The sequence below is a fragment of the Lonchura striata genome, chromosome 3 (genome assembly GCF_046129695.1).
Source record: "Lonchura striata isolate bLonStr1 chromosome 3, bLonStr1.mat, whole genome shotgun sequence".
Lineage (NCBI taxonomy): Eukaryota > Metazoa > Chordata > Aves > Passeriformes > Estrildidae > Lonchura > Lonchura striata.
Genome location: NC_134605.1, coordinates 41876041 through 41891939, shown reverse-complemented (window position 1 = coordinate 41891939; position 15899 = coordinate 41876041). Strand labels below are relative to the sequence as shown.

Sequence of the window (15899 nt, the reverse complement as noted above, 5' to 3'; positions counted from 1 at the left end):
GCAGAACACATTCAAGAGTCAGACTTTCACATGTCCTTGTAAACTGTAGGCGTGCCACTGACAGCAAGTAAAATTTCTCATTCTTGTTAGAAGGACATATTCTGTGAGATCAAATGAAATAAAACTCTAGAAAATGGACTAGAAACAAAAAAGCAAGGAAAATAATCCATGACAATAGAACTTTACTTTTCAGTGTGGCTGCTTGAAAACCTCTTCTCATTGTTGAGGGAACTCTGGACCATATTGGATGCAGGGATTGTAAATAAGACCTTTGAATAGCATTATTACTGCTAGATGTTGACATGATCTGTAGTGCTCACTAATTGCTACAGTCCTGGCTTTGTACAGGCAGTCTCAGTTCAGCTGTTCTTAGTTTGGAAACACTCTGCTGAAACTGGGATATGTTTTCTCTCCTAAGACAGCTTTGCTTCTCCTATCAGTTGTGTTTCACCAGAACACACGTAATACAGGCATAATTTTTCATTAGATGAAGTTGCAATATATGTTTGTTTCGTAACTTATATCTTTCTAGAAAGTTCTCTTGAACTAAATCTGATTTTTAACCTTTTTCTTCCCAAATCTTCTGAAATCTTCTCTGTGATATCCCATAGCACTTGGTTTATAAGTCTCACTGTATTTTACTCTTTTTTTTTTTTTTTTTTTGTCTGAGTTAGGTCTTGAACAAATGAGATTGGAGACTACTTCATTATTCAGTTAATTGTTTAGAATTTGAAACTATTTAGTACTTGAAATGTTGACATGTATGTGGAGGAAAGGAACTCTAAGAACCCTGGGCAAATCCTGCAAAGGCTCTGTAGTGATGAGAAAGGATTTATGGGCTTGGGATAAATATATCTGGGAATTCCTTCTAGATATTTAGCCAGCTTATTAAAGGTGAACTAAATGAACACAGTTTTGTTGCATTGTTTTTCCTCTTTGCTTTTCTTCTTTTGGCAAATGCTCTGCACTTATCTTTATCAGATAAAACAGCATATGGTAAACCAAATCATATGTTCTCTGGCATAAATCTTTTTAATGCTGAAGTTTTCTCAGAGCCCAAGTGATAACTCCGGATGTTGACTCATTTGATAAATGGTACCTCATGATCATGATTGCAGCCTCAAAAACTTCCAGATAAAGTTATGTCCCATGCTGTGAGGTTCTGCTCTGCGCTGAATAGGAGAAAACCAAAAATGATCTTCTTGGGCAAGACAAAGGGTGGGCTTGAGTGCAGCATGTTGTTCAAGGTTCAGTCTCCAGAGACAAATACTGGCACAGCTTTTCTCCCTTCCAGGCCCTGACATTGTTCTCCAAGTAAAAGCCAGGGTATAGACTCTGTCATCAAAGCAGTTGTGCCAAAGTTCAGCTCCTTCCCTGAGTGAGGCAGATTGCATCCATTTCTGTCAGGCTGTGACCCACACACCAACTCAGTTGCTGCCTCAGGCCACAGACCTATTGTGTCTCATGAACTTGCAGCCTGGGTATCAGCTAATGGTGTTCAGTAAGTTGTGTGGCCTGTGAGGTGCTTGGAAATTACCTGTAGGAAAAAAAAAATCATACTTGAGATGTTGCTCTGTGAATAACAGGGCTAATAAAATCTGATTTTATATGGGCCTGAGTCCTTTAAAGTGCTCCAAAAGCGTTAATCCCAAATTTCTCCCACCAGCCATAACACTGTTTAGTGCAAACCCAAGGAAGACCATGCAGTAGCTGATATCCAGCTGGCCATCTCCATATTTTGGTCACACCTTTTATCTTCATTGATGAGTCAGCTCCTGCATCCAAGTGTGTTCACTCAGGCCTACTAACATAAAAATTTGCCAAGTAAGGGCAGTGAATAATCCTCATCTTAATTAAATAAAAATTAATAAACAAGTGGATTTTCAGTGTAGATGTTACCAATTTTAAGGCTGTTTGTAAACAATTCCAATGGACCAGAGAGAATTCCAGTTTTATAAGAACCTCTATACTTCACAACGTTTCTTGTACTTGGTAGCAGTTTATCTGTGTACACCTGACTTCACAAGATCCACTTGTAGGATGTTTTCAGCGGTTTTTACTTGAAGTGGAAGCAAATCCACACTTCAGTTATTAGACATTCATCTACCTGTACTTCTGGTTCCAAGAGCTACTTTCAGAAGGACAAATTTAGTGGCTTAGTTTTATTTACCAAAATAATGTGTTTAATGTGTTTAATGATTCCCTATGTTGTAGCCCACTGGAACCATTTTGAAGCTGAATGGAAGGACACCAATAAACACTTTTTTTGAATATGCACCTTTTTTTTCTTTTTCTTTTTTTTTTTTTTTTAATGTGAAAGGCATTTAAGAAACTAGGTTCAGGCAAATATTGCACAGGATTATCTGGTCCCCTTCTTAGTTACTGTACCTTTGAATAACAAGGGATGGATTCACCCAAGAAAACAGGGAAAGGTAAAGGGTTGTGTGACCTGCTTATTTAAAAAGGAGACTGGGATCTTATTTCTGCAGCTGGTATTTCTAAGTTTAGCTGCTGCCATACCTTGTGACATTAGAGATCATTTGGGTTTACTATTGCTGTTAATTAATCTTTGTTGTCAAATTATTTCCAGATATTTCCAGGACAGAAGTAGGTGCATTTAGTCTGCACCATAATTGAATAAATAGAATAGGGTCAATAAATAGATAAGGACGTGGGAGTTCATTCTTATCTACTGGCAAATTATTAGAATAATCCTTGTTATGGGTTTGACTCAGTGGAATTAACACTCTCCCAACAACTCCCAGGCCCATTTCAGGGGACCAGCCATGAATTAGTCTGCATGCCTCCTGATGATACCTGAGATGTACCAATGAGGAACAAAGCCTGTGTGCATCCACTGAGCAGATGCATAGGGTACAAATTCCTTACATAAGCAGCATGTGTGTAGTAAGATGTGTCCACACAGAGCACAACTGGGACTGGTTTGAGATGTCCTACAAGCAGGTTCTCTGCATGAGTGTTATAGGCTGGGCAGCTGGATGTTTGCTACTCCCAGGTGGAAGGCCAAATTTATCAATTTCAGCTCCACGAGGAGCTTTTCTAGGTAGACCCATGCTAACTGCAAGCCTTTGTTACTGCCACATAGTGAGTTCAGGTGTCTTTGCTTCACTCAATCTGTGACTGTGTCAGCTGCAGAAAAGAAAGATACTGGATTGGTCAGGAGATTTGACATAATCCTGACAGTTTGCAGTCTGGGACTTTTAGTTGGGATTTAGGAAATTTCAGAGACCTTAATCAAGACACATGGTACTTTACTGAGCTTGTGCTCATTAGGAAACCTAATTAGATACAGTGTAACAGCAATGGAACTCATAACTTATCTCTAAAATGAGATTGCCTAAAATACTGAAAAGAACCAGGTCTGCAATTTCTCATTGAAATCCAATGGTAAATGACAAGCATCTAATTTACCTCAAGTGATAGAACAAGAGGAAAAGTTTAGATTAGATGTTAGGAAGAAATTCTTATCTGTGAGAGTGGTGAAGAACTGGAACAGGTTTCCTAAAGAAGCTGAGGCTGCCACATCCCTGGAGGCACTCCAGGCCATGCTGGATGGTTCTTAGAGGAACCCTGTTTAGTGGAAGGTGTCCCTGCCCATGGCAGGAGGGCTGGAACTAGAGGGCCTTTAAGCTCTCTTCTAACTCAAACCATTCTGTGATTCTATGAAGAACTCTTGGAAATTCTGTCTTTGTAACTTTGTATAGTCTTCTATACATGTCATGTTTGCAAACACTCTATGATTTCACTGCACAGGTACAAGTAGAGACTGTGAAACTTATCCACTATTGGATTTCTGAGCTATTTGTTGTTTCCTTTGTTACAAAAAAATATGGGAAACATAAGATACAACAGATACAGTGCAATAGTAAGGGTACTGGAAAAAATTGTCACAACAGTATGAGCTGCCAAATGTTTTCATTGAAAACAATCTGCTGCAAACAATGAGGTTTACTGCATTTAAAATGAATTTTAAAACTTGACAATTTTTCTCCCAGCTTGTTTTTTTATAAAAATGATGTTAATACTAGCCCCTGTAAGAATAAAGCTAGAAAGATGTCCTTGATATATTTTCAAAGCAGGAAACCTGCAATTGGTGTATATAGCATGTCCAGCAAATATGCAATTACAAGCTCTTGGCTTCATTGCCAGAGGATTTAATTACATTTATGTTACATAAGATTTTTTTCTCTGTCTGTCTTCCTAGGCATTTTTTGCATCCATCTGTCCAATCGCATCCTAAGGGACCCAGGGAGTGTGAGAGAATGAGAGGCTGTTTTGTGTCTGTGTAAGCAGTTGTTCCACATCTACTCTTCTCTGCACCACACTGTAACTAAAAACCTATTCATTTAAGTCTTGAAATATATATTTCAAGCTGCATTCATTAGAAATGAATCTCCTTTCCCTTTCTCAACCGCATTCGTACAGGGTTATTGAAGCTTGAGCACTGGGTTCAGTCTTGGCAGGTTCCCATCCCCCTCCGAGGTCCAGGTTAAAGCCATATTTGGGTTCTTTTGTGCTGATGCCTTCAAATTCAGCAGGGAAGTTCAAGAGAGGATAGATGAGCCCTTACACTACTTAGGCCAGTCTCCATTTCAGAGCTGGAAGGTGACAAAAAGTGCAAAAGTGAATTTGGTCCAGGAAGGTTTTGAACAGAAAGCCATAAATTAATTTTCCTTATTTTTCCATTCTTTCCCCCTTCTCAAGAGAAGGCATTTCCAGTAAAAGCTAAATTTGTCTCAGGAACTGGCTCTGTTCTTTTCAACACTGCTGAATGCTTCGTTGCCAAGAGGGACCCCTAGTGTTTTTTTTCAGGTTTCATTTCTTTCAGACTTGTGGGGTTTTGTGTATAAAATACATATAAATGCGAAAAGTAATTAGGAACACATTATCTACACATGTATACAGGCACTGCAGGGTCAATTTTTTTTCTTCAATGGACTAAAGTCATGCACCTAATCTCTGTCTAGATCTGCAGGGCTGGCTGTTTTCAAAGATGTACTACATCCTGGAGAAAGCCAATTTTACAATTTTGCAGTGATGATAAGCACACTGAACAGGCATGCTTGGTTATACCACATGTGACAAACAGCAAAGGGCATTAGCTTTTTACTACTATTCTGTGGCACCTTTTTTTAAAAGGATGAAAAGACAGATAACATAAATCAATAGAAGTCTTTGTGAAATATGCCCATTTGGTGACAAGACAGTCCTGTAGTCCAGTCATGAGCTGGCTGGCAATTCACCCAAGCCCACACAGGGGTGAGAGTCAGGAGCCTGATTTTCCCCCTACCCAGGAAGAGATGTGCACCTGGCAGGGGCTGCACTCTGCTGTCAGGCCTGATGACCTGAGACACTTGAAACATGATTTCACTGGTTTTACCTGGCACAGGTACAGCTCACCACACCAGGATAAGGTCGGTGCAAATGGGATGTCACGGGATGCCTGGGGAACCCCTGTCACCTTCTCCAGAAAGCGTCCCCTGGGAAAGTGCCAGAAGAACTGGTGGCCTGTACCGCCCATCCAGATGCATTTTCTACATTATTAAGACATTTGGCAGCATCAGATTGGGATTTAGTTTTTCTCTGTTATCCACTACAGGAATGTCATCTGCTGGACAAACATTGCTCATACTCAGATTCCTTAAATTTATCTTATATATTTTGATGAAATAGCTTTTGACTGGAGAAAATACCAATTAGGTAAAACAGAAATGTGCAGAAAAGTTAATTTTGATATTCAGCTTATATTTCAAGTTGCCAGAAAATTTTGACCTTTTATAAGCAATATGTTCTAATTTTCCAGCTCAAAATGTTTTGGTAAAACCATATGCACCAAAAGCATTTAGAAAGAGTGAAATTCAGATGGAAATTTCTTTTAAGTAACCAAAAATATTAGAATAACTGATATAATTAATTCAGACACTTGAGTAATATAAATTTTCAATATTTAGTCTTCTGCCTATGTACTAGTCGTAGCATCTCCCAACCTTTTCCTGCTTTGCTCTCTGAGGGGCTGTGATTAATGGCTTTTATCCATATGAGACTTTAATGTGTGGTTTCTCCTAATGTAAATAGGAACTTCTTCTCCAGTGCCTTTATGAGAGGTTTTTCAGATGTGTCAGTAGTTTTCTTAAGGTGAAACCTGTTTTCTAATCATGAGCAATTCCCAGTTCTAAAATTTATCCCTGACTAAAGGAAAAACAAAGTTGAAAAATAAATTTTCCTACATGTAAGGTTTTACCTTGAGGATGAGAAAAGTGGTAACTTTTATATTAACTTGACTACAAAACTTATCCCCTTTAGCATATCATCAATAAAACAAAGAAATGCACATAATAAGTTGAAATTTCTCTTTAAAACTTTCTGCAGAACAAAATTTTTATTATCTTCTATTTTAGAAATCATCTGCTAATTTATATCTCCTGCAGTTAATAATAATTTTGACCTAATTTCTAAAGACATCTTAGCAAATGTCTCTTTTTCATGAGACCAAAGATTTATCCAGTGAAAAACAAGTCATTGTTAATTTTCTGTTGACACAAATTAAATAAATTAGCATAGAAATTAAGAATTAAATCATACCCAGTATAAAAGCACCTAATTCCCTATTAGAAAGCTTCCTTTGCTCATTATCCTGGTTGTCAATAAACTCCTGCAGCACAATAAGACAGAAACAAACCCACTTTTTTACCCAAAACTTTGCTGGAGATGTTAAAGGAGTTTTAAGCTGCCTAAACTCATATATGTTCTGTAAGCCACGTTGCTGAAACTACCTACTCCCAAATGGATGTCCATTAGCCTGTGACAGGTTGATCTTAGTCAGGTCAGTCAAATGACTGTTTCTAAAACTCAGGTACCAGCACATCTGTCTTGCCCTCCTTGACAAAACAAGGAAGATAAAGTGCAAAGAAAAATTCCTGGTTAAGGACAAAAGAAGCAGGTTGAAATTTATGCCACTTACCATAGAAATCTCAAATAATGTGAATACCACCTGAATGCCCTGAATAGCTTTTCATTAATATGACAAGACAGCTCTACAAAGCCAAAAAGATAAAATCAAAGCAAGAAAAGACTGTCCAAAGTGAAGTAGTACTAAAACTTGATCAATTAACATTGACTGGCAAAATATTAATTAAGAACCAGTTGCTCAGTGATTGCATTGGTCAGCAATTTATCATTCAGCAGGTTATTTCTCAGTGCTCTGCTTGAGTATCAGCAGTTTCTGTGGTTATCAGGGAGACCAGTCCCCATTAGGGCTGCCCAGGATGTTTAGTCCAGCTGATTGGAGACTTAAAAAAACCCAAACCAACCAAACAGAAAACCCCCACATTGTTTTTTGTGCTGCTTGCAGTGTTCATTCCTGACAAGATTTGTGACTGGCTGTGTGACTCCCAGATAGCAAAGACACAAAGTTTTCAGTATATAAAATGTGATGAATAAGCTGTCCCCGGGGTTTGGCAGGACTTAGTAACTGCCTGAGATCTTCTCTAACTTTCTCCACTTAGCCTAAACTCTCTGATATGGGATGCCTGAAAGTTACACAACTAAAAACCATCTTTAACCACTCAGAAAATCAGGCTTGTTTTAGAGACTCTGAAAACTACCATTTCAGCAGAAGCATATGGGAACACTTGCTGTGAAAATGAGGCCATTGTCATAAATTGAAGAGAGCCTGACAGAGGAATGGTTGAACAACAAGGGACATGATACTGTAAAATTAATCCAAATAGGGAGGGCTACGTGACTGCTGCAAAGTTCGCATGGCCCTGAAGAGTAGATGGTGTGCAGAAAGCAGGATATTGAAACTGCTTGGTATGTAGAAATAGATAGAGAAGAACAAAGAAGTGCTAAGCTGTTCAAACTGCAAGGCCAGCTGGACAGGCAAGTATCATTCACAAAGATACTTTTAAGATAATAGTACAAGTCACATAGCAACCAATCATGAGCTTGGCTTTTGCAATATGTATGAGCTAATTAACGAACGTATATAAACTGTGTAATCTGTTACAATAAACTGAGACTTGATGATCATGATATCATGAGTCCTGTCTCCCGCGGCATCCCTCCAACAACAAATGACTGCTTTATACACACAAGTCTGGAATAAAAAGGCCAATAAACTGAACAGTATCATTGGTAAATGACCCATCAGTGGCATTCACTCAAAAACTTGGAGATAGCAAGTTTAGATTTCATTCATTAAGATTTGCATGCAACTGATTTTCCCAGCTGCTATTTAAGGAACATTATAGAGCAATAGTGACAACTTGGGTTTTTTTTCAGTTTGAGTTCTGTGCTCTGAATGCATATTTTATGGCGTATGTGTTTGGCTAATCGTTGCAATTTCATCTCAGCAGCCTCTTTGATGACATACACTTTTGAAACAGATGCTTGTGCTGATGGAGTGACATGTTCCACAGTTAAGTGGGTCCACCAAGACATAGCCCCGACTGCCTTCTGCTGGGGTCACCAAACTACTTCAGTGGGTTTATTTTAGCTCCCTGAAATACATCCCTTCTGATGGTGTTAACTCTTAGCAACATTTTTTTGCTTCCTAAAGACATTTTCTGATTTCACCATGTTACAGATTGCAGTGTTCTAGCAATTCAATCCTGACTAGTTTTCATTTTTTCAGAGTCATTGTAATTAACCATATCCATGGGTTATATGTTGGTTCATCTGCCAAAAACCATTACACAACAACAAGAGAATATTGTTCATTAAATTTCTACAAGCCAGAGTGATGTCCTAGTTTGCAGCCATCTCATGAAGAGATGCACACATCTCCAATCAGCACTTGAATAAGTTTGCAAGATAAGAGCAGTCCAGCTGCCTACTCAAAGTCTCCAGGGACTGCTGTTCCACTCAGTTTATCCATGCCATGTTCTTATGTTTCTCTCTTTGTCATTTGATCTCACAGTATTTCAGATCCCTCTGTGTCTAATGAAAATACTACAGCTTCTCACTTCCTACAGTCTGTTGTTTTAAGGTATAGCTTTTCAAGGACTTCTGTCTATAAAATGGTCTTTCTATGTTTGTGTACCTCCTACTTTAAAGCAAATTTGCTCCTAAGCAGTCAAAATTCTCATTCAGAATCATCACTGGTCTATCTTTAAGGATACAAGGAAACCTTCTATTTGCCCTCTAGGTGTTTGTCTACTCCTCTTCAAGTTCAACTCCTCAAGTTCAGGTTGTTATGTGTGAGAAGAAGATAAGAGCAGAATCCATGTAAGTCTGAGGTCCTTGTCATTGTCCCCTTTGTCACAGTGTACAAGTACTTCATAGTCCCTAGAACAGCTCCCCTTCCTTCACTGATGTGTGATCTCTGCTCACAGGTAACAATCCCTACCTTTCCTAAAGCGGGTACTAGCAGTATATCTCGAGGAGCACTGTGAAACAGTTTCCCTGTTTTCCAACAGCAAAAAAGAGAAGAGTGCAGACCAAGTATATAATGTCCTTTCTTAGTTCTGAAGTGGGATTTAAATAGAGTTTAGATGCCAAGTCCAGGTGTGGAAAACTGACTCTGTTAAGCACTCACATCCTCTAGCCTTGACAAGAAGGGATCTCCTGGGCACCAAACCCAAGTTTCTGCATATGCTCAGAAGAGCTTCTGATTTGGCAAGATTCATCAACTCCTAGATCTGCTGTTCAAGAGTTTAATCTGAGGTCTCTGGTAATTCCCATGACAGCCTTCTACTACAGTTTGAGTACAATTTGCAAACTGGCATTGGTAGGATTTTGTATTGGAGATCAAAACAATTGGTAGTGTTAATAATGTTTCTGTAGGAACATTAGGAAATTTCTAACATTTCCTCCTCAGTGTGTAATCTAGTTTATGTGAAATTCTTGAAAAAATTATGTACCTCTTTTGTTCAGATGACACTTGATGTTCACATATAATTGGCTAAAGCAAAGCATCTGGATATCCTGAGGGTGTTTCCATTCTATTCTCACTAGATAGGCATTACTTCCTGTAGGGCAAAAATGCTCCAAAATAATTTGTCCTTATGCAAGTCAACAAGTATTTACTGAACCAGAAACAACCCATCCGCACAAGAGAAGACATAGCTAGAAGAGATTTGGAAGAGAAGGAGCATACAGCTATAGAAATTGTGGGAACTCAGAATGTTTCTCAAACATTTTTAGAGGTTCCAGGCCGTGGTCAGACGCAGTCTGGACCCCAGCAGGCAGCTGGATTTAGCTGTGATTTCGAGTTTGAACCATGGAATGAATTACCAACTTTGAAGGTGGAACAAGCAGTCACAAAGTGCTAGATAGTATAGTAAATGTAGTCACAAAGTAGAGGGAAATATCTTTTGGTAGTGTACAGGGGGGTTTTAGTGCATGTACAGGGGGGTTTTTACTTTGTACATGGGGGTCAGAAGTTCTAAGATGGAGGAAAGTGGGCTGAACCCACCCTTCTTCTTTCTTCTTCCTTACCTCCATGTTCTTGGTGATGTTGGCACTCACAGATTGGTTTAGAATAGAAAAACACTTGGTAACGTAGGTAATAGGTATTGGGGAATAATTGTAAACATGTTATACATAATATATCTTATAAAAGATAGCAGCAGCCCTAGGCGGGGAGAGAGGAGAAGAAGACACCGGACAGTCAGGGTGTCAGGAGTGTGTGCCTCTCTGCCTGGGCCGCTGACCAAAGGGCCGCAGCCCGAGAACTTAATCTGTTAGATAACTAGCAATAAAACATCTTGAGACCGAACAAGAAGAGACTGCGGAGTTTTCCTTTGGGAACACGGGTTGGAGGAGAAGCTCTACCACCACACGAGAACCCCAGCCAAACCCGGGGTTCTCACAACTGGCGTCCCTGTGGGTGGGCACCAGCAAGAAGACCAAAAAGAAACATCAAACAACCTCCAACCTGCATCAGCGGAGAAAAAAAAAAAAAAAAAAAGAGAGAAGAGCAGAGCACACACTCGCCGCAAATTCCAAGACGAGAGGGAGCGGACAGCTCGAGATAAGAACCTGACCTTCACCGAAACAACTCGTCTCGGGGACTTTCCAGGGAGGAGACGACCCAGAAGCGCGCCTGGGATCTCTCACCTGTGACCTGCTGGACGGTGATCAGTGCCATCTCCAGACTGACCTCGAGCCGACACAGCTTTTGGTGAGAACGGTCAAAATTAAGAACATGGGGGGGGGAATTCTCCCAAGAGGAAAAAGAAATAGTATCTGCTTTCCAGGGCATCATCTCTGCCCATCCGGTAGAGATTGCTCAAAAGGAGTTGAAAGATTTATTATTATGGGTGCGGTGTAACTTCCCACACTCAGATCCAGATTTATTGTATGAGCCAAATTTTTGGCAGGAAATTAACAAGCAATTATATTATCAGGCTATAAAAAATAATAAGCTTGCCGCAAAACTTTTATCTTCAGCAAGAACAGTTTTAGAGTCACTCTCACAACGCGGCAGCTCAAGCCAGGCAGCTACGGCTCCTGGTGACAAACAGGAGGGGGGACAGTCCGGCCAGCAGCTTGGGACAGATCCTCTCACCACAGACACAGGAAAGGCAGGATTGCTTTCTGTGGAAAATCAGGGAGATGATACCCCATCGCGTCCCGTGTCCCCGGGTTCTCACTGTTCCTCAGTTTCCCAAGAGTCCCTAAGCTCCTCCGACGCAGAAATTCCCCAGACGGAGGCGGGCGAGCCAGGCACAGCCGCGACCCTCAGTGGGAGGAAGGCATTGCCCAAGTCCAAACCCACGGTGGGGGGGGGGGGGGCGGCGGCGGCGGCAGCAGCTCCGGTGGGGGAAGGTGCGAACGTGAGTGCAGAGCCAGGGGGAGGAGGGAGAGGAAAGCGCCTCCACATCTGCGCAGGCTGGGAGTTCAAAACAGCCCGCGCAGAAGGCGAGGCCGGGGAGAGCGGCGGGGGCGGGACGGATCGGGGCGAAAGCGGGGGGTGCGAGTGCGACGGTGGTACGCTCGGAGCGCCCGGTGACGCGTTCAATGTCGAGAATCCGTGAGGCCGCAGAAGCGGCCGCCCAAAGGGCGTGGGAACTTAGCTCCCTGACCGCGGCAGCCAGGGCTGCTGAGGAAGCGGCAGAGGGACAGCGGGAGGCGTTCCTCGCTGCAGCTCAGGCGGCGGGCATGCGCGCGAAGGTCGAGCAAAACCCGACAGCCACGGGTGGAGGGGATTTCTCACACATTTCGAACGCGCGGGACGGGCACACAGGGGGCGGAGGCGGCGCGCGCAGGCTGTGGGTGCTGGCATGGAGCCAGGAGACGGGCAAAGTGAGACGGAAACATCAGGGTTGGAATGGGAACAGGAAGGTGATTGCGTCAGCCTTGGGGGGGACGGCAGTGGCTCTGATTCGGAGGCGGTGCGGGGCGGAGCGAGGCCAAAGCATAGCCAGGGTCGGAGCAGGAGCGTTCACTCCCCTGAGATGACGCAGGCAGGGATGGGGCGTGGCCAGGAGGTAAACATTCCTCAGGGCACGGTTCCATCATCGTTCCCATGGCAACAGACGGCCCAAGCCCACGGCCAATCCCTGTCTGCTTCTGACATGACCGAATTAGAACAGTTGTTACAACAAGAGTCAGTTTCATCAACTGCAGGGATTGCAAACGTGAATCAGTTGTTAGGAGAAATGCTCAAAGGTTTATCGGGAATTAGTGCGGGATTTGCAAATGTAAATCAGTTGACAGAAGAGGTGTTAAAATGTTTGTCAGAAGTGCAGATTGAAGAGCAGAGTGCGGTTCCGACCTCAGGTGGTTAGGCGGCAGCGCCATCTAGCGGCGGAACCACAACATTGCAACAGGCTTCGCAGAACTTGTCCGGTCGAGGCACTGCGCCACCCAGTGGTGGGACTGTAACATTGCAGGACTTTTTTCCAGTTTCTTATAAGAAAAAAATCCAGGGTGAAAAAAGTCACATCTGCACGGCAGCAGGAACCTCCACTGACACCGGAACAGTGCGGGACTCAGGACACTTCTGCTGAGGCGCAGCAACGGGAGGAAACGATACGCATCACCGCTTCGGAGGGTGTCCCAGCTTGGACAATTCCAAAATCAAGGTCTGCCAAACTTTCGGGGCAGGGAGAGTCAATTTTAATATCAAAGGGGGTTGTTGAATTTCTTTTACGATATTTAAGCACAGCCTTGGAGTCACAGCCAGAACTGTTGGTTCATCTTCCAAAAATTTTCCAAATAATGCAAAGCAGTTGTGTGTTCTCCTCCACAGCAGATGCTTCACTTTTCTCCAGAGGCTTCCAGCCTTCATCTTCGCAGATGCTGCAGATGCCATTGGTATCGGTGAGTGCTGCTGCACCAGAACTGCAGCCACAACAGATGACTCCACTCTACAGGCAAGTACCCACTGAATTTACAGCTTTGCAGAGCGCAAAAGTGGACTGGCAGGACATTCGAGCAGAGTTGGAGAAAGAGAAAGGTTTATTGCAGGGCTCGGGAAATATAATGATGCCAGTGAACTATGACGCTCAGGGCCAAAACCCGAGATGGGAACGCCTGGACCGTGGAGCAATCAAAGATTTAGCTAAGGCCATTCGGGACAATGGGTTGTCATCACCATATTTCAAGCAAATGTTAAAAAGTATTTTTGGAATGTATGATTTAACACCGTATGATCTTAAATATCTTGCGACATCAGTTCTTACAGACACCCAAGCTCTCGTGTGGCAGAAGGCATGGAGGAGATCCCTGGAGGAGCTGAGAGCCAGATACCAGGGCGGGCCGAATGCGAACCTCACCATGGCGCAGCTTGCTGGTGATCCTCCTGAGGACGATCCAACTCAACAAGCGGTGAGGCTCCCGCGTCACGTGCTCAGCGACATCAAAGAGGCAGCACGGAGGGCGATTCTTCAAATTGCTCCAGCGGGGGTCCAGGACACAATCTACACCGAGATCAAACAAGGTCCTGCAGAGCCGTTTTCTTCATTCGTGGATCGTCTTTCTCAGGTGGTGGAGCGGCAGGTGAGCGAGGAGGGAACAAAACCGCACCTGATCAAAAGCCTCGCGTTCTCCAATGCCAATCCGGAGTGCAGACGGATCATCAGCATGATGCCGCACCAGGCCACTTTGGCAGACATGATCGAGGCGTGCAGCAAGGTGGGGACACCACAACATGTTGCTTCCATCATGGAGGAACACTTGGGGGATCAAATTGAAAAACGTATTAGGGAAGCTCTTGCAAATTATACAAAGAGCAACCCTAATGCAGAGAGACGGTGCTTTGGGTGTGGGGCACAAGGACATATTAAAAGGAACTGCCCACAACTTTCAAAGCCCAACAAGCCACCAGACCTTTGCCCTTGGTGCAGGAGAGGGAAACATCTCGCAAGTGAGTGTCACTCACAGACAGATGTGGATGGGAAACTTCTTCCTATTCCGGGAAACGGGAAAAAGAGCAGAAATGGCAGGTTCTTCAATCTAGGAGGCATGGGCTTTGTTTCAGGACCTGAAAATGAGGGGTCAGAAAATAAATTGAGGCATTATATTCCCATTTCCTATCAGGTGCAATAAATAAATTAATTAATTAATAATGACATTCAGTTTGCCCTGTATTTGTTAAGAATGGTGATTAATGAACTAAATCTATAGATTAAAGACTATGGCAGTTTGAAATACACTCCATTAATTTAGAGAATGGGTGGAAAATATTCTTAGTCCCAGCACCTGCTGTTGAATTCCCCTTGCTTTTCTGTGATTTTACTATAACACTTTCCAATTTTACAAAAGTGAAGCAGACAGACAGAAGATATTGTCAAAAGCCCAAGGCAAATGAACTGGAAAAATAGTAAGAAAATTTTATATGAATTTCTGTAATAGCAAAGGAAATATTAAGGCAATGTTATTAAATTAAGAGACAACTATGAAAAGAAAAGTAAAAAGTGGAACAGCCTCCCTTTTAAACAAATATCCAAAATACCCACTGAATACTAAGTGGTGAAGTCTTTCGTGTTGCTTCCACACAAAATATGGAATATGAATCAATCTTAATTTATGGAGTAGATTAATTACATATTTTTAATGTGAATCAGATCTCTTGGTTTCTGCACTTCTAAAAGTCACCTTTACTGGCTCCATATGAGAGCTCAGTGCCAAGACCACCCAGTGACTTTACTTTGAAGGATGCAGGAAACTGTAAAGTCTTAAATTCTCGTGCAAATGCTGATTCTCAATTTCCTAACTTAAAGAACAGGAAGATGGAAACTCATAGCACATTGCAATAAAAACACCCTTTGCACCTAGAAGAGAAAAAGTCACTTGTGAGGTTCCCTTCTGTATTTCCCTGTTTCTCTAGGATGTCTCAAAAAGTGAACAAAATATAAAGACAATTATCACAAATCCAGCTCAGGGCATTATGTAGGTACCTGAGAAGCTGTATCATTAAATCCCTTCTGCTGTTTAGGAAGGGAAAGACCTAAAATGGGAAAGAAGGCCAGTACCATGTTAAGCTACTTAAGAGGTCAAAAAAAATCTGACTGCAGCCAGCAATGTTTGGATTTTTCCTTTGGCTCAGAGAACAAGCTGTACATCATCCAGTAAATGTGTACTCTACAAGGGGTCAGAGGAAAAAACATCTGCCCATACTGGGCAGCTGCTTCAGTCCACTCTTCTTGCCAAATTCCTAAAAGTGCCCAGAAGCATCTAGGCTGATGGATCAGGTCTCCTGCCTCTTCCTGGGCTGGTGGGTTCATGTCTACCCCAGACCCTTGTGCATTAAATGTGATATGTAATATGTAGAGAGAAGGGGCAAAGCACTCATGAACCATTTGTTTGTCCTTCTCCTGACAAGGCCACAACTCTTTTTTATCCCGTTTAGAAGGGTATTGTGGAAACTGTGGAGAGAGAGGGAGAGAGAGAGAGAGAGAGAGAGAGAGCTCCTCACCCCTTTCCTGGCT

The 15899-nt window shown here is 42.4% G+C and overlaps 1 protein-coding gene across 2 annotated transcripts; it reads left to right on the top strand.

The window, feature by feature from the left end:
• Positions 1 to 12761: 12761 nt before the first annotated feature.
• LOC144246057 (endogenous retrovirus group K member 6 Gag polyprotein-like) lies at positions 12762 to 14542 on the top strand. 2 transcript variants are annotated; one of them, XM_077782097.1, is made up of 2 exons: positions 12762 to 13797; positions 13954 to 14542. In XM_077782097.1, exons 1-2 carry the CDS (start codon positions 13189 to 13191, stop codon positions 14515 to 14517), a joined length of 1173 nt encoding a protein of 390 aa, XP_077638223.1. In that variant the 5' UTR covers positions 12762 to 13188; the 3' UTR covers positions 14518 to 14542. The 2 variants fall into 2 exon arrangements, with proteins under 2 accessions (XP_077638223.1, XP_077638224.1); XM_077782098.1 differs by having other exon boundaries at positions 12762 to 14103; positions 14316 to 14542.
• The last annotated feature ends 1357 nt before the right edge of the window (positions 14543 to 15899 follow it).